The sequence below is a fragment of the Aythya fuligula genome, chromosome 3, assembly GCF_009819795.1.
Source record: "Aythya fuligula isolate bAytFul2 chromosome 3, bAytFul2.pri, whole genome shotgun sequence".
NCBI classification, from domain to species: Eukaryota; Metazoa; Chordata; class Aves; order Anseriformes; family Anatidae; genus Aythya; species Aythya fuligula.
The window spans coordinates 49,839,395-49,859,393 of NC_045561.1; the positions used below are offsets into that span (position 1 = coordinate 49,839,395).

Sequence of the window (19,999 nt, forward strand, 5' to 3'; positions counted from 1 at the left end):
TTGAAATAATGTTATTAAAAATGGGAACAATATTAATTTAGCCTTAGATTGAATCAGCTCTCTATATTTCCATGTAGTAAATTGTATTCACCTTTACTTTCACACTACCTCTAGCAGGAAAAATGTCTGTTTTATCAGGGAAATAAGTTATTTTCATGTTTACATTCTATGTTTATCTATGCTTTCATATATGTGAGGTCTTCTAGCTTTTGCTAAATGTTTTGTGCATGAATTGCCAAAATTGCTGTTTTTTCATCTTCAGCTGTGGTCACCCTTGGAGTTAAAAGCATCTACAGTCTGAAAATTGCTGTGCAGTTTTCAAATGCATCAACACTTTAGACCACACTTCTTTCTTACATTTGGCATGCAGACAAAAACAAACAGGTTAGCCTTTTGAAGTAATCTCTTAGCAAAACCATGGGGGAATATTTTACCTCTGGTACATCCTTTAGCAATTCTTTTAAATAAAATGTGAAATTTCATATTCTCCTCAACATAGCATTAAAAAGAGAATGCATCAACTTTTCAAGTCACATTACAGTCACGTATTAATGGAGTAATGTGTTTTTTTTTTGTTGTTGTTGTTTTTGTTTGTTTTTTTTCTAGAAAGAATTCAACTCTTGTATCTTAGCCTAGATAGAAGTCACAGTCTCTTTTCCTCTTCTCCAAAATAGCTCTTCCTTTCTTCCTTGTCTTATTCCACCCCACTTGAGAGGGGGAATGTCTTATACCTTGTAATTGCTTTTATGGTTAATATTCTGGAGTAAATAAAGGAGCAAGTCAGTTTGAATTTGACAAGCTCATGTGAAATATTCTTCCTTATCAATATGCCTCTCAGAAGTGATATGTGCCAATCTGAGTTGAAGGCAGCCCTCTTTATTGATGATTAGAAAAGGAGTGATGATATCAAGTCCAAGTGTTGAGAGTTTGCAGTTGGGAAATAAATCATTAAGGATAGAATTTCAAAAGTGTTCAACTGATTTTTCACTTTATTCCTTTTGAGTTTGATAGTTGCTTCTCACTGACTACAGTGGGAATTGATTTAAACAGCAGGGAATCATTTAATTAAAAAAAAAAAAAAAAAAACGCGCTTTTAAAATAGTTCAGAAGTGGAAAAAAAAAAAAAGGGTATTGTTCTCTAGAGCAGTCTCAAATGATTTGAGTCATTTGGCATAGTTCTAATGAGAAATAAAAACAAGAACAATAAAAAGAGTCCTAATTGTTTGAACAGTTCAAGACAGCTGGAAAACATAAACAACTGCAGAGCCAGGATGTTATATGAGAACCTCTCATAACAGCAAGAAAAGAAACAAGAAATCTAAGAAGTCAAGTAGTATGAAGAATGCTTTTATCAGTAGTACAAACTAAGCTTTTTTTTCTCCTTTTATTCAAAATTTATAGATGATATTGATTAATAATTTCAAAATGAAGTTTGCCAAACTTGTTGATGCTGGACCAGAATCTTTTATTTTTTGTTTATTTTTTAAATTATTGTATTTCTACTTAAAATACTTATTTATCATTTATGTCTAATTAAGGATGCTGTAATTTATTTTGTGTATTATAAGAAATAATTACCACTTTAAGAATGTAAATAATTAATTTAAAATTCCTTCTATGCTTGTGTTGTTCACAAGAATCTGTACTTCATCATTTATGTATGTATCTTTTATGTTTTCTCACTTTTTTTTTTTTCCACAAACTTCTTTGACTATTCTTTTTTGATTATCATGTACTACTTTGTATTTCTTCTTGATTGTCATCAGGAATTTCTTAACTCGTCTTACTACCTCTAACACAGTTTTACAGTCTACATTTGTCTTTCAGTAATTATTCTTTTTCGCCTTCCATAGGTACACTAGCAAACTGAAAGTTTTGCTCTCTTAGGGCAACTAGAAAGTTTTCCAAGGATTTTTATTTTATTTTACACTAACACTATGCCTTGTCTTGTCTTATGGCAACAACTTCGTATGGTAATTACCTTAATGCAAACTGTCCCTAAAGCCTAGTTTCTGGAGAATATCTTTGAGAAGTGAAACTCTATGACATTTCCCCAGCAATAGAGCAGAGCAGTGTAGGTCTGGTATGGTTTGTTCTGTTGTTGATCGTGTCCCTCCCCAAAAATAAGACCAAGTCTGAAGATAGATGATATTGTATTTGACTTGCTTTATAACTTGTTGCCAAGTATAAATTCCCGTAATAAGAGATGCTTAGTTAGACTACAATAAAGCAATAAGATTATTGCTTATGAAGCACATCTTATTACTCTAATAAGCCTAACACAAACGGTGTGTTCCAAATAGTCATAGACTGCATTTTCATTACTGTAATAAGTAAAATGACTTGTTTTCCCTCTTCAGAAAGGATATACGTTTATGGCTGAAGCACGTACTGGTGACCTGTCTGTGGCAGCTGGAAGATGGAGGCTCCGGCTCATCAGTTCTCATAGTCCACTCCCGTTCCTCTCTCGTGAGGCTGTAAATAACATCTTTTCTACTAAAGAAATTAAGGAATATTACATACCCAATGACAAGCAAGTAATGTTCAGGTAAACATTGAGAGAAGAATGATTAAATTCTGCCTTTTACATGGTCTATCTGTGATAGAAAAGTATGTTCTTTCCTCATTCTTAGAATAGGAAGGTGTTAAAACAAGCATCTCAATTTTATGGTCCATCAATACTCAATACCAACTTTAACAGATCATAAATGGAAGTGTTTTCTGAAATATTGCAACTGATTAATGAAGAACAGGTATGAAGTACTATAGTTCCAAGATTGTAGTAACAGTATTCTGCATTTCTCTAGGCTCAATCTTGAAATCTTATCCATATATCTTCCATGTTACTTTTGGGGATTAAACATGCATTAAAATTGAGATTTTGCAAGTGGGGAGGAGGCATAAAGTTTGGTATATTTTCAGCTTGTCAAACAAAGCTAGAAATAAAATTCAGAAACACAATACTGTTTTCTGATTCATCTGATCAATTTCCATCTTGCAGTGCTGGTAGAAGAGTTTCTACACGCTTTAGAGGAGCATATATAGATTGCCTTAAGAGAACATATTAAATCAGGAGAATCATTATTTAGTTTTTCTTATTTTTTTTTAATTATTATTATTAATTAGAGGCTGTTTGTTGTTATTGTTTCTTTGTGTTTTCATTCTTTTGCTGGGTTACCTTTTAATTGAAACAGTTCCCATCATCTGCCTAACCATATTTTTCAATAAATTCTAGTACAGTAGGAGGGAGAATGTGTATCTGGACATTTTATAAGGTAGTATAAAAAATAAATGGCAAAAACCACCCCCTTTTTGCAGCCATCCACGCTTTTATTGATTATGGATTCACTGCACTAAACTACAGTACAAGAAGTTTAGCCTATCAGATTGCAGGAAAACAGTTAGCTACAAGTTCAGTTTAAATAGCTTGTCTCCAGCACAGAACAACATTCAGGTATTTTTCAAAAAAAGATCTGGGACTGTTGGTCATATTGCTGTGTTGGTTTCTTTTTCTTCTTTAGGTATTCAGTAAAAGTCACAGCACCACATATTACCACAGTGCAAGTACAAACCTCTAAATCAGATGTGTTCTTTAAACTACAAGTCCTAGATAATGAGGAAGAAATTGTGAGTGTCACTGGAAAGGGCCATGCAGTCATTCCTGCTTTTAATTTCTTGAGTAATGAAACACATTTGAGTTCCAATGGTGAGTATTATATTCAGTATTTGACAGTTTTATTCACTATGGCATATATATTCTTACAGTAACTTTAGATAACCACAGAAAATAGTATTTTCCACCACTTTTTCCATACATTCCCTAGTGGCTTTGTGATTGAGTGAAAATCAACTGTATTCTTGAGCAATGGATAGGAATCCTTGTCCCTCAGCAACGAGGAGAGATACCAAAACAGTTGATTGAAAATAAGATGCCCATCCTTATTTTATTCTTCTGGGGATTGGTCTTATTTGTAACTAAGTAGAGTTGACTGAATAATTGAAGTAGTTTCTCAGTTCTGAAAATTTCATGCGTATATTTTCCTTGTCCTTGAGAATGGAAATATACATTCTTTTCAAGATCTTGCCTTTATTTGTTTGATCTTAAAGGTCAATGTTTTGTTTTGTTAAAAAAAAAAAAAAAAGATGCCCAAGTTACGTTCATGGTGGAATATTCATAGATTATAATGAACCCTATCATTTGAGTGCACCATCTTAAGCATACTCCTTTTAGCAGAAACACACATGTTATTGGCTTCTTATCCACCATATAAGCCAGAGTACAAACAAAAGACTCTTGAATAAATGAGATTTTCTTAAGGATAATAACGGTCTGGTTTTGACTCTGCCTCTACAGCAGCTACATTAATGTTCATCAGGAAATGGAAGTCACTGAAGGAAAAGCTTACTTGCCCAGGACTTTAAAAAATTTATTAAATGTTCATATTGTCAACGACTTTATGACAGCAAGTGAGATATTGAGGAGATTATCCCTTATGGGAAGCATATGAATTTAAACAAATTTCTTTTTAGCCCAAATTTATTGAAATAAACACCCACCACTCCGCTCATTTTTGTGCCTGAAAATTTGAATCTGAGAAGTTTATTCACTAAAGGTGTACTTTTCTTTTCTTCTTTCTTTCTTTCTTTCTTTCTTTCTTTCTTTCTTTCTTTCTTTCTTTCTTTCTTTCTTTCTTTTCTTTCTTTCTTTCTTTCTTCTTTCTTTCTTTCTTTCTTCTTTCTTTCTTTTCTTTCTTTCTTTCTTTCTTTCTTTCTTTCTTTTTTTTTTTTTTCCCAATTAAATTTTATTGCTGTTCATTATATTGCAGTCTTGTCAACTTGGCTCTTTTCATGGTGCGAACTGGTCTGTGTTCAAAAGGTCATCTTTCATAAGTATGTTAAAATTCATATATTTGATCAAATGCTTTGGAACTAGTGATTGTACCTAATATAAATCCAGAGGACATTAATTAAAACTTGACTCTGTGCAATTCAGCAAACCAACATTGTGAATATATACTCGTGTCCAAAGTTGGCAGTATATAAATACCTGGGGTAGGGGACAGGGAGAGAAAGAAAATAAAGCTAGGCTCTTCTCAGTGATGCCCATTCACAAGACAAGAGGCAGCAGGCACAAACTGGAATATAGAAATGTAAAAGTAAGCATTATAAAAGTTTTTGTTTGTTTGTTTGTTTTTACTCTTAGAGCAGTCAAAGATTGGAACAGGTTGCTCAGAGATGATTTGGAGTCTCCAACCACAGTAATCTAACCACAATTGGAAGTGGCTGTGAGCCACCTGACCCTGCTTTGAGAAGGGGATTTGAAATGGATAATTGCCAGACGTTTCTTTCAGTCTCTGTCATTCACTGGTCCTGTGATAGGGGCAGTCTCATGCATTGTATTTTTTTTTTCCTTCCCTTTTTTCTTCATGATGCAAAATTAATCCAGTATTCTTGGATATTATGTACAACTGAGCAGGTACTCATTTCCAACCAGACTGAATAGAGACAACCTTTAGTTTGAGATTATAGTGATGCTTTGTTTTCAGCCCTATGATGGAGCAAGACAACTTCCTGCACACTCTAGAGAGCATAGTTAGCTTATCTAGGTGTCCTCTTTAATGCTTCAATTCCAGGCTTTCAGAAGTTTAAGTTTTGCCAAACTCAGTGTTCAAGAGCTATGATCAGATAACAGCTGTTTGTTACTGGCATTTTTATGGTTTGATAACATTAGGGCTGGGGAATTCAAGAAGATAGAAAAGAAACTGTATTGAAAGGTTTTGTCATCTAAAATTATGTTCAGCCAGTTGATTGACATTTGAGTTCTAAGTGGTGCTTAATTTTTCTGTTCAGAAGCAATAAATACAACTTAATGAGATATGTGATTCTTAGGTGTATTTTCTACAATTGTCCCTACAATACTTAGGTCATTTTTAATGTAAATGACGCATGTTCTACATGTTTCTGCTACATTTATTGTATCTAGCAGATTTGAGATCAGCTACTGTTGTGACATCTTTTTTTTTTTTTTTTTTTTTGCATAATCTTCATTTGTTTTAGTTTTATATACACTTCACTTATTAATTCACATATCAATTTTACTAGTAATATTGTGTCATATTTTGAATTTTCCACTACATCTATAGCTTTCATTTTGAAAATCTTCAAAATCTTGTAATCTTCATAAGCATTACAAATTCACTTAAATAAAGCAATTGTTTATAAGCAATCAAGTCAGCTACTGTACTCTCCATGTACACCACTATGCACCAGTGTTGTAAGATTAAATTCTTAAGTCCTTTTATGAAGAATTTTAAACAATGAATCCTCTGTAAATCAATCAGTTCCTGCCTGTTTGAGCATATTCAGATCCTAAGGCAAAGACAAAATGTACAGATACCAGATTATTGCTTTGCTAAAGCCCAAAATAACATTGTATTTCATGTGTTCATCTTCACTATTTTGAACTGTGTGTTTTTGCAACTTGATGCTTTAGAAAAAAAATAAAAATCTAAATTTCCAATGCTTCATGGGAAAATTAACTAATTTCTTCATGTTTATGAAACACGCATCTTGCTATTTCCAGTAAAGCAAAATTAAATGCAACAGAGAATATGCTCTTAAAATGTAATTCATCAGATGACAAAGTAAGTATTTAAAGGAAGTCACGGAGAAACCACCATGTTACTCTGACTGAATTACCATGGTAATCAACGGTTGCTTTTAATAACTGTTTTTGGATGTGGGAATGGATTAGTAAATTTAACAGTAAACTGATGAAAAAAGTAGGAAAGGCACAGGATATCTGAGATTAGGATTAACAGTACAAATACTTGAAATAAATTGCCAAGTTACCCTCAGTAATGTGAAGAAAAAATTTCCTTCAGAAAACCAGCTTGTTGACAAAGATCATAGTCTGAAGACTGGAATAATTTGAAAGGCACTATCAGAAGAAAGAAGAGAAATGGGTTCCAGCTGATGTGGGAAGGGGGAGGATGGAGCAGAATAACTAATGGGGACATTTTGTCTTTGCCACTGCAAGCAGGGGAGATAGACAGGAGGAACTTTTCAAAATATCCTCAGAAATAATACACACACATTAGGCTTTTATTTCAGCACATAAGACTAAGAGATTCAGTTACACTAACATGCTTGAAAATAGGAGTGTTGTCATTTCATGTTCATATTCAGAAGTGGAGCCACTGAATTCTAACTGGAAAAAAGTAGTAATGATTTATTTTTAATGAATTCTATGTTTGTATGATTTTATAATGTATTTGAAAGTGAAATTAATATTATGATGCCATTTAAGTGTGTGTGAGTATGCAGAGATGCATCATTTGGAAGGAGAAACTGTGAGGTAGTGACTATTTGCTGATTTTTATTATTATTTTTACAATACTACACCATGTGCTTTAACATTGAAGTTCTCTTCCAAAATATAGGCATTCTATATATCACAAAGTCCACCTGTTGTGAAAATGTTCCAAGTCTTTCAGATAATCAGAACAAACAAACAAAAAGATTATGAAATGTGCACAGTATAAAAAGTGTGACAGCATCACATTACCCAACCTGCTGAGTGTGTGTAGGTGCAATTTATAGCACTGTAAAAGCATGTTTCTTTACTGTTGCCAGAAGTTTTAGGAAATTATGCCCTGTACAATAACAGCATTGGAACCTCCATACATAATGATGAGAAATTCAGGTAGGGATTTGTACAATGGACATATAATACGAGATTTATACTATTGGTATCCACTTGTTCTCTTTAAAAAAAAAAAAAAAAAAAAAAAAAAGGAGAGAGAGAAAAGAAAAAAAAAAATCCAGAAGGCACTGCCTAATCAAGGTAAGTGTGAGTTCCTTCTAGTCAGAAGTTTGCTTACAAAAACCGAGATGAACAGATAGGTATGCAAGAGGAAAATTAATTTGGTGTAACAGCACCACCTGGTGACAACGGCTAGAAGTGTTATTTTGCTTGTGTATGCTTTTCAGGGAATTTTCCGGCCAGCGTGTGGTCTCATGTAGGATTGCACCATTCTAAACTGAGTTATCGTTATGGTAGGATCATCCTCTTGGCAAACTATTATAGAATTATTGAATGCTTACACTCTTCAGGTTTAGGAGAGTGAAAAGAAGAGGACATTGAGGCATTCCTGAAAGTTAATTACAGCCTAAAGTATATCACCTCCCTTGAATCCCATTTACCATAACACTTAGAGGTAGGCTTCTCCAGAGGACAGCTACAGAGCTCCTAAAACCTAGAAACCACTCACTGCAGAGGAGCTCATCTCTGTTGACTACAAGGAGTACATTTATTTGGCTTCGTTACTTTAAAGCTACCTTTTGGTAAATTCTTTGCACTATTGCTTGATGACAGCGCTCAAGCAGGCATTGAAGATCATTCCTTATTAGAAATGTTTATACAAATATTGTGAATGGTAACTTCAAGGCAAGTTATCCAATTGGAAAAAGTCTGTATGCAGAATTATTCTTCCATTTGCAGTCAGGATTGTTTCTTTACAGTAGAAAAAAATACTTTCTCTGAGATCTTTCTGAGATTACACATTTGAAAACACAGACTAAAGTTATGGGAGGATAAAACAAAAACAATCACGAGAGTATATATAACAATGAGATTTCACTGTACATGTCTCAGAGACTTTTTAGAATATCAGATTGAGTATTAAGCTAGTGTTATTCATTTTCACCTGCATTCAGAATTCCTAGGGTTATATTTTTCTTCCATCTGTCACAAGAGGTGAGTACAAATTTTACATAAATCCCACAGTAGTCTTGACTTCTTTAGCCTGAGAAAGAATTACCTACTCTTCACTTTTGAAAGATTTTCATTTTGTGTGAATGTGCACAGGTTTAAATTTTCTGGACTAATACTTCTATTATAGCCTTTATTTAGCACATTCCCGGTTTCACAGTTTTTCCACATCAATACCTCCTGTAAGAGATCAGGATATAACTTTATAAAAGATAGATTACAAATAGTTCTATACGTCTTTTCAAGACTGGCTTTGTTTGAGCTGTCATCTATGACCTTTGTGCCAGGTTGATGTAAGAGACTTCTGTAAGGATAGCAGTTGCCAAAACTGTGGCAAATGCATCTCTCCCCTCCTTCTGCAAATGCACACAATTTATTAAATTAGGTTAATTGGGTATCCATTATATAGAGTATGAGGCTATCCATATTATGTAATATATAGCACAGTGCTGTGATGGTTAGTGTTGGAGAGGAGTGTGGATTTTGCAGGGAAACAAATTATAATCTTTTTTATAAAGAGTAACAACAGTTGGTTATACAGTCTTTCAAATTTCTTACTATGAAGGGGTTTGTGATTTGTATGAAGAATGAAATCAGGATAACAAGCATAACTTTAATTAGAACCTTATGATCACAATGCAGCATGAGAAAATTGACTATAGTAGTAATTCTTTGTATAGTTTCTGGTGGCATCTGTTTACTTTATACTAATAGTTCACAGAACTTCTGGAAATTAACACTTACATTTTTAATCATCTAGCAGGAAGTAAAACACAGATTATTCAAAGCATTACAAAGAAGGATTCAGAAACTGGTGTATTCAAAAAAAAAGGTCATATTTCAACTCCAAAGGATACCAAAGCTTCTTTCAAGCCGGGACCTTTAAAAGAAGGTTTATTTACATTAGAAGAAGAATCCCTCCTCTTGGAAAACTTTGAAAATAATCATGGAAGCCCACAACAAGTAAGAGATTTCAAATTACTGGAATTTAGTGGGGAATTCAGTGAAGAGGTATTGATCATTCTTTTAGTGCATGTGGAGATCTGATATCCTGAGGCATGAATGAGGAAAACAAAATTAAGATTGTTGTTAGATTCTGAGTAAGCCTGTGGAGAAAGGATAATGTACCTATATGAATAACCAACTAATAAGGGGTCATTTTTGTTTTCAAATCAAGGAGGTAGATGTATTTAGTCCTCAGGCATTCTTCACATACCAAGTTAAATTCAAATATAACATGGCTTGCAGCTAAGAGACAAAAAAAAACAGTAACAAGTTAAACTTCTGATGTTTCAATGCGACTTTTCTTTGACATGTAATGTAAGAAAAGGCCAGCTTTATTAATTCTGCTGCAGAAGCACCAGTTGCCAGTCAGCTGAATGCTTTAGTAACACACACACATGCTTCTTCAGCCTAGAGTTGCTTAGAGAGGGATGTCAAAATTGTGAATTTCTCTTAACTTTACCTAGTATTAGTTTCTTAGAAAATAATACTTTGTTTTAGCATTTTTGTTTCTCTGTTTCCATGTTACTCTATGGTTTCTTCCTGATAATTGAGTTCAATTGCAACAGAATATTATAAGAAAAATAAATCATTGATAAAAAAATTCCAGTGTTTTTTCTTCGACTAAATACTAGCTTTAAGAGTTGGAAAACAATTTTTTTAAAAGTATTGGGATCATTTCCTGTTCAGTGTAAAAAATGTTTCAGACAACCCATTTACCCTGCCATCTCCACCTCACTTTGTGATATTATTGAATGCTGGTATTAGTGCTCAAAGCTCTGTAGTAGGTCTTAAAATGAAAGACAGAATTCTTTGTCTTAGCACATGGCATACACAGGAAAGTAACATGGAAGACTTAATGGAATGTAGCTCCTTATTGTATAGTCCAATTTAGTTTCAGTTCATTAAACACATGAGTAATTGTTTAATTTCACAGGAATTAAAATAAAATCTGTGGAATTAACACTAATTTTTAAGCTTCTTATGAATACTGTAATGTGCAAGCTTGTAAATTAATTATGTGTTTCATTTGCTGAGTTCAATGGCTGCTACTTTACTAACCTACAGGGTTTTTGAATACTTTCTGTAGTTATGTTCTTAGCATGTTAACATATTGCATTTTCTTTCACAGTCTCACAAGTATATCATACAGGCATTAGTGTTATATAATAGTTGGCCACTTACAGAGAGTCAGTTGCTGTTTGTTCAGACAGTGAAAGAAATGGAGAAAAATGAAATCAAAGGTACGTCACCCTTAATACATATTTAGTCAGATGCTTTATGTTACTGATTTTTTTTTAATGTATATTGCTAAAAGCCTATACCATATGATATTTCTTTTATTCACTGTTTGAGTGAAATAATTAAGCAATAATCTCTTTGTTCTGAGGTTTATAGAACTGGAGTTTAGTTGTGTGATTCCATACCTTCAATTCAAAAATGATGAAATCAGAGGTTACCTGAGCTTCTTAGGGCTCAACTTTAGGTAGGGTTCTAGAACAGTTGCCAAAGCATGTCTGAGAGACCAATGAAGTGGCACAATGTCCTGACAGACTAAATCCAAATATAGAAGTTTCTACTGAAAATGGAGATGCATGCCTGCTAATAATTTAAGAAAATGCACTAACAGGAAGGGACAGAAGGCCTGTTTTCAGGATATGTATTACTTCTGTACAGCCAGGGACAGGTCCCAAGAATATGCTTTGTATTCTAGCCAGGAAGGGGATGGAGAAATTGCATAAATATTCTGCAACATTTCCCCCACCCCCCCTTTTCTTTTTAAGGGACATAAAAAACAATACATATTAAAAGTAGTTAGAATATTAGTAAGTATCTTAGAGATTATACAAATGTCTCATATTTTCTTCTTTTACCACTGATACTGAATATTTTAAACCCTAAATATTGTAAATGAAAATACATCTTGCTGGATCCAGCAGCTGGATTGAGGCTGCTGTAGCTCCTTTTCGCCAGCTCCAACCAGTAGGGAGGCTGAAGTTGTATTCTCAGCAGGCATGTGTACACAGAACATATGGAAACTACATATATAGATATATATACACATGGCCAACCATACAGATCATGGACAGGTGCTCAGAGTGCTCACGTGAACACAGGCAGCACCAATGGCCTCGTCCTGCTCCCTTCTCTGTCTGGACAGAATGGAAGTCTAGTGAGACTATACACATATAAGGTGGATCTTTCCAGCACTTGGGCTTATACACCTAGTCTGGTCCCTGGACCCCAGCCTCTCCAGCTGCTGACATCTGAAAATACATACCCTTGAGGCTTCAGCTGTACACCAGTTGCTGGTACAGACTGTAGTGTGCACACATGCAGCTGGCTAGGTCATCCCAGGTTCCAGTAGCTGTGCTTTCTTTCCTGGAGATGCACAGGCCCTCTTGCATCCAGAACTGGCCACTTAGGACCCATGCACCCCCTTGCTCCCAGCCCAGTTTGTCTATTCACTCACTGGTCCAGCTTGATTCATATCTAGCAATTACATGCTTGCTTGCAAAGCAGCACTCTCTAGTTGCTGCACTGCAGACAGATGGGCCCTCTGACCCATGGTCTGGCTCCAGTTACAGCCCCATCTGTACACATGTACATGGTATCAACTCAGGAAAGTGTTAGAAAGTGATTCAGTAAGAAGATAAGACAGACTGCACAGCTCAGGCATGAGGCACATTTGGACAAGTGTACTGAACAATAAACTATTGACATGCAGCTGTCAATTTTAACCTCTTCTCTATTTTCCCACTCTTGTTCCTCCCAAATCACCTAAATCCATCCCTTTATCCAATTTTGGTTCCTCCCTTAAATATCCCATGATAAATCCTGTAGTATACCAAACTGCTTTTTTCCCCACATCCTGTAATGCCTTCAACTCCTAGGCTGTAACCACCTGAAATGGGAAAGGTGATATGGATAGCTGCTCCGCATGTCTCATTGTCATGGGTTCCGTGCCTGGATGGCTCTTGGGAGGAGCCTGGACAGGATGTTCCTCAGAAATCCTGAAGTTGGGGCTGATGGCTCCTGGGAGAGATTTGGGGTATTTTGGGGTTGCTCAACAGGCTATTTTCTGGGCTGCCCCTCCTGCCACTGTCTCTCTGAGCTGTTTTGCAGGCGTGCAGATGAACTTTTATCAGACAATCTAAACCATATATAGATGCACTTACTGGTTTAGAGAAGCTACAAATGAAATGGGATGTTACAGATTTTTATATATTTTTTCTTTAAAATGTGAATGCGTCAGTCCATTTGCTTATGAATATCCTATAGTTCAAAATAGTCTAAGATCAAAGCATAATTTATGAGGCATTCTTACAAACAAAAATCTTAAAGCTATCACAGTAATAACTACAGCAGTAATATTTGTGAAAACTTGCTCTCAAAAATGCTGTTTAGAGGTTTCTTTTGTCACCAGGTTTCTAGCATCTTTTTACCTCCATTATAGTCTTAATTCTGGAGCTACTACTTGAATCTTGTGTCAGAGGGAATATTTCTTTTTCAGTTTCTGGTATTCTTCTGCCTCCACCCCACATTCCCACAGGCACCAAGGAAATGTATTACACTTCCTTGTTGTATTTCTTTTAGAAGAGTTCACATTAGTTTCACCTGTTGTAATCTAGTAATCTGTCACTCTGAATGAAGGTCACCATGCAGTCTACAAGATATAGAAGTTCCCTAGAACAGTGAAATTTCAATTTTGTTTAGGTCATCAATGAATAAATCCACACTGCATATATGCAGTACTTCTGGGTTCAAAGCTAGCTATTTTATGCTTATAGCTGATGTGTATAATATATTTGGTGGAAGAACTAAACAGTAAAGATGAAGTTTCATCATCGATTAGAGTCTGAAGGCATCTTTCTGTTAAGATGATAAGAGTAATGTTTACAGAGTAATATTGACCTTATAATATGTTGTAAGAAAGCACAAGATTTATATTGTCTAATACAGCCAAACACGATACCATCTAAATGCTAACTGCATCAGCATGTATGTAAAATTTCTACTAAAAGGCCAAAATGAAAATCTGTTATTTCGATTTTCTAGTTGCTTTGTTGACAATTGTTTCAAATTGAAAATGTATTGTATTTGTTATAAATCACATTAACTGTTTTCAATATCTGTAGAATGCATCTCCCACTATAATATCTTTAGGTCAACCTCTGCTTGTAAACTCATGAGTTCAATTTCAGTTTAGACAGCAGTAGATTTATTATTTGTTAGCCACCACAGCTGACAAAGTACCAATTTCATAACTTGTAAATTCAGAGTTAATGCCTCCGAAATGTGGATTGATATCTGACTTTTTGATATGGGAAAGTTATATCTGCTTGAGTTGAAAATGGGATAGATTACACTGTATCATGAACCAATAATATTTGAGAGGTTATGCCTTACAGATGGATTCACAGACAGCTATTTTAGTAGTTATTTCACCCTCTTAGTTTGTTGCTCACAAAATTGCATCCTCTTGCATTGTGTTAAGCCTTCTGACTTGGCTACAGCTTGTTTTTTAACATACCAGCCATGCTTCTGCTGTCTATTCTTTCCTACAACTGCCACAATGATCTGTAAAACTGTGGGTCAAAGGAGGTCACAATCTCTGATTTTTTTTTGCTATTTTTTTTTTTGTTGTTGTTGTTGTTGCTAGTTTTCAGCTGATACTACTGAAACTTGTCATTAACTTGAATTGTATCATGTTCAGTTCCTGGTGGCAGTACTCAGTCATAATTTCCCTTCTTCATTTTAGCTGATACCTTGACTCATTTATAGTCAAACAGAGTCAAGTCCACAGCCAGCGTTAATGAGAATTTTCTATTTGGATTCTTTTTAAATAGAGATTTCTGTGTCCTCCAATAATTGATGCCTCTCAAAGTAACCAAAATCTATTTCACAGTTCAGATTAACTGTGTGTTTCTGTTTATATAAGAATACCAATTGATTGTGTTCTCATGGAATAAAAACTAGATTGCCCAAGCCACCAACAGTTTAAAAACAACACATACCAACACTTCCTGTATTTACTACTTAGCATTTATTTTACGTACCCCTATAACAGCAATTTTTAACTAGAGTGCTTAGTATAGGTAGGTATTTTGGAGTAAACAACATTAATCTCTAAATATTTTTCTGATGGTGAACCAGTTTTCAAATTAAAGCAATTTTAATTTGCTACCAGCACCACTTGTCAAACACACAATTCATATAATAGCAATGTTGGTGCTTAGCCAAAAAGACATCCTCTCACCATATGATTTTTAAGAAAGCTGCAGTGAGCCAGGTGGAAAATTCCTGCAACAAATCACAATTTCAGGTACCACTTTTTCATGTAAGGCAACAGTGCCATCTGGAGTTAGTTTTGTATTAAAGCTCATTCGTCACTGCAAAGAGTATTTCTGCTTTGTATCACCATTTACCAGTTTTTTAAACTAGTCTCTGTTTAGGAGACTCATACTACTCATTGGTATTAAATGTTTGTTAGGAACATTTTTGAAGAAAGTAAGTTTTCCAGCATACAGGTGTTGTGATGATTTTTTATTTTGTCTTTGTTGTTTCTCTTTTCTTCCTTCATAATCCTTAATACTGAAGTTTGACAATTTTTGCAAGTAGAACTGTTAGCAAAGGGTATTTCATGACTAATATATAGTCATATTTATTATTTATGACTATTATTAATAATAGTCATATTTATATAGTCATATATATTATTTATAATATATATTTTATATATATATAGCATCTTATAAAGTGTTTTATTAAATAAAACTTTGCACAAGTGAAACAATAAAAAAACATTAGCCAGGATAACCCAAGTAAACAGAAATCAGAAAGTGCCAAAAATATATATTGATTTTTATCTATATCTCTTCCTACTCCCTGGGATCTGTTAATGGTGCAAGACTTCAGTGGAAAAATTGTAAAATGTAAAGTCTGGATTCTTATGCAAAAGGGGAAAAATTAGAAGGAAATCTTGCAACTGCCGATACCATTTTAAGTTGATTGTGTGAGCAAAAATATTTTAAGATTTGTTTTATATATTTGATTTTCAGCCACTGTTGGGAGGAGGGGGAAGATGCCGGGGGGTGTTAGATTTTACTTTTGTTGCAGTAAGAGCAGATGTTTTATTGTGCAACTGTAGCAACCCAAAAGTTGAATCATCAGTGTGGGCTGAATACTGACTGCAACACATATTTTAGGTATAGCCCAAGTTACCTCATCAGTTTCAACTGTCAACTATAGCAGTCTGTCTATCAAGCTAGCATAGTAGGGTGAGATTGATTGCCCAAGCCAGGCAGGAAAGGCAATATCCTTTGGAATATAACCTTTTCTTCCTCCAGAGCAGCGAAAGTTTCTTGCACTTGTTCTGTCTTCCCACAGGACAACTTGCTGTCTCATTCTAGGGCAGAATTTTGTGAGAAGTTTAGCAGGATGTTCCTTTCTTCCTTTCTTCATCTCTTTCCCATCTTGCCTGTCTATAGTAAGTAAGTGATCACTTCCCTGGTGTTTGATGAAGCAGATGAAAAAAAATAGACCACTGAGAATACATGATGGCACTACAGTTTTAAGACCTGTAGTCAACTAAGCCATGCTTTAACCTCCCCATACAGTATTGGTGGTTTGCTTCTGTTCTGGTGCAGCTTTACTGCAACTTAAGTGTCTGGATGAGCCCAACTTTAAAAGATCCTTGACATTTCTATCTGTCCAGAATCATTTTCAGGGTCCAGTCAGAGATGGGAAAAGCAACAGCTGAGATTCTCAGTCATTCTCCAGCTAAACCTAAAAGCTTTCATGGGACACGTAACAGTCCTTTCTGTTAACTACTGTATAATCCCACTAAGTGCTTACAGCATGTGGGAGATACAAGAAAGTATTTGTATCTCAATCAGAAGTTATGAGTTTGAGACAGGAATTCTTTGGTGTAATTATTTAGCTTGTTATAGACAGGACATTAGACTGGATGTTGCTATGGTCTCTTCTGGCATTAGAGTAAATGAATCTCTGACAAATGATTGTAAAGTTCTAGAGAAGCTAATTTCAAATGTTGCTACCAGCTGTTCGTCATCACTGACAATTGGTGAGATGCCCAAACTTTCCTGTGCGCCATACATATACAATAACTGCCACTGAGAGTTTCTGATGATTAGTGCATCTCTTGTCAGCTGAAATTCAGCCATGACCTTTTACTTTCTGTATTCTCTCTCTGCCTTTCTACTTATTGCATCCCAGTGCAAAGCATTTGCATAGTTTTGGCCTCGGGAAAAGCCCCAAGGAGCCACTCACATTCTCCCTTACAGCCTGAGTGGACTGCAAGCTCTATTGCCCAACTGCAGTCAGTGCCCACTCCAGGAATTTCTGGAGGATGATCCCCAAATCAGTGAAAGCTGCTGAGGGAACACGGACAACACAGTCTACTGGTAGCTAGCTGTGAGAGCTCAGTTGAATCCCGTCCTAAGACCCCACACTAGAAATTAAAACAGGATAGCTCATTTTAGCCCCGTCATTTCGTATGCTCACATGATATATATTGAGAAGTTAGTAATTAAGTCCAGAACATCAAAATATTACATTTCAGAGTTGTAAAATATTTACAGAAACCAGACAAAGCTTGTGTTATCCAATGCAATAGATATTTTTTGTCTTATATGATTTAGCTAATAACACTGAATGTCTCTTGGTGTTTGCATAAACAACAAATAACTTATCTTTAACAAATAATAATTTACTGAATAATGTATGTGCACTAGTCTGATTTATGGTGCTAATATGTTATGATAATGTGAAATTAAATGGAAAGACACTTGTGTAATGATATAACTTCAAGTAACATTATCACTGTTTTATATTTGCATTTCCTCTGGAGTTGTTTTAATAGCTTCAGTATTTGTAGAGACTGCTTTAACTTTTGATTTCCTTATTTAATGTATGCTTTGTTTGCATTGAATCAATTTATGCTTAGTGCTTTGGTATCATTGTACATTATTTAAGGAGATACATTATTTGAGGAGAATAGAATGTAATTTATACATAAACACATGTAATATATAATTTAATATACATATATATAATATTATTTATATTTGCATGTGTGGTTACTACATGTATGTTATAAATATGCTTGTAAACATTCCAAATTTACATTTTATATTTCCATATAAACTCAGCCACAGCATTGCAGATCTGATCCAATGCTCATTAAAGCCAGTGGAATATCTTAGTGGACTTTGGAGCAAATCAAGCAGCACTTTGATTTGCCCTCCATGGAAAGAGATTAGAAAAGCATAGCATTAAGTGAAAGGTGCCTTGTTATTATTTTCAGACTCTAAAACAGTTACTCATTTCCTCTTTTTCAAAGAGAAATTGCTTGTTTAATTGAATTGATCAAATCTAGGTTTTCAGCCATTGTTTTAATGTTTCAAGCACTATGAATGTGGGGTGAGACAGATTTCAGACACTGATCTTTAATCTTATATTGTTGTGGATCCAGTCCAGCTTGTTTCAGTTGACTTGTTCCAATGCTATTAAATCTATATTCTATTGCAGAATTCATTTATCCTTTTTTATTTTTTAACAAGAATATGGCATGCAAAAAGTCTTGTTAATAGCTCCCCCCAGCTAAGACAGTGCAGAATGAAAGTGTCACAAATTTCATTTCTCAGCATCTTTACTTCAAACACAGGTCATACAATGAGCACATACTTGTGAAGATTGAATAACTAATCCAAAAATTTGTCTGACTATTGTCGACTATTCTCAAAATTATCATTTTAATTTTCCCTAGCATGCATCGTCTCAAATATGTTTCTTTGTTTCAAGTTTCTTACGTTTTGGCGTGTGGTTTGATTGTTCATTTGTCTGTTTTGTTTGTGTGTGCTTCTTCCCTTCCACTCTTTCAGGTTTACAGGGGTATGAGGTAGTGAGAATGTTGGCTTTGACTGCTTTGAACTTCTCACCTACCAGGTGCATTGCACTGATAGAATTTGTATGAGACTATATAAAATAACTAAGAATCAGATTATTATACTGTAGATTGCAATCTCCTTTTTGGACTGACCCACTGACAAGGCAACAGTGCAGGGACTGGTAAAATGACCATTAAGTGCCATTTAGAACGAATAAGGCTGTCAGAATACAACCACCTTGTAAGTCTATTCTTAAAAATTGTTTTGTCCCCAGTTTATTTCTTATTCCAATAATTAATTATACTATAGTACTTAACAGTATCAACTAATTATTTGGCTTTTATTTGTCTTTCCTCTTGCTATTCTATTCTGTTATTCCATCCTGCATGTTATATGGGGAAAATACATTTATGGATGACAATGGTATCCTTCAATTCACTGTGCATCGTAACTACATGTGAACAGCACATGGTGAAAAACATGAGGAGCGCAGTTTTCTTCCAGCACTTAATAATCTTGAAGGACAAAGGTCTGCAAGTGTTCCTAAATCAAACAGAAAATCAAAAGAGAAAGCAACTGAGAAGACAGAAAAGGACAAGTCCAATAAAGATAGGGGATCACTTGTGTCTCTTTTTCAACCTGAATGTCAGGTGAGAACAAATATAAGAATTTGGATTTGTTGAAAGTGTAATATTTATGCTAAGTATTTTCTGTTCTGTAGATCAGAATTGCTAGTACTTTTAGTGTATCCCTTGTGTTTCTCTATGCCCTGCTTTGCCAACTTCTTACTTTACACCCGAGAACGACTGAATTGCACATGTAAAGGACAGGTATCCTCCATTTAGAGATGTGATGTGCTCATTTCTTTACGTGCAACACAACCACTGGCAGTTTCTTTTGAACATCTAGTTTCTGTCTCTGCTGAAGTTTTATTAAATTCCATTAATTTGTCATCTTGATTTCTAATTAGTCACTTGTACTGGTTTTCATGGAACCCCCAGGGAGATAAAATAGGTCTTTTCCTTAGGTTAGTTCCTCTCTTACATGTTATAATTGTTATTAGCTTATAGATATACAGTGGAAGAAAAATCACTTAACTGCTTGTAAATTCTTCTCATCTGTGGTAGGGTAGAATGTGTTGTGGTTGACCAACCTGTATGCATGTTTTAAAAGTAATAGCTGACTTTATGGATTGCAAACAGATTAATATAAGGTGAAGAAGAAACTGGCAGGTCTTCCTTTAATAGCATTGCCTTCGCTGTTTTTTGGTCATTTGTTCGTTTTTGGCTGCCTCGTGGGTGGTATTTCAGTG

The 19,999-nt window shown here is 34.8% G+C and overlaps 1 protein-coding gene across 1 annotated transcript in view; it reads left to right on the forward strand.

Annotated features, from left to right (window-relative positions):
* ADGB (androglobin) overlaps positions 1-19,999 on the forward strand; it is a 118,152-nt gene that overhangs the window by 88,726 nt on the left and 9,427 nt on the right. The window contains 5 exon segments of the mRNA XM_032183873.1: positions 2,361-2,548; positions 3,522-3,706; positions 9,537-9,736; positions 10,908-11,019; positions 19,153-19,337. Of these exon segments, the coding sequence (XP_032039764.1) occupies positions 2,361-2,548; positions 3,522-3,706; positions 9,537-9,736; positions 10,908-11,019; positions 19,153-19,337 (870 nt within the window).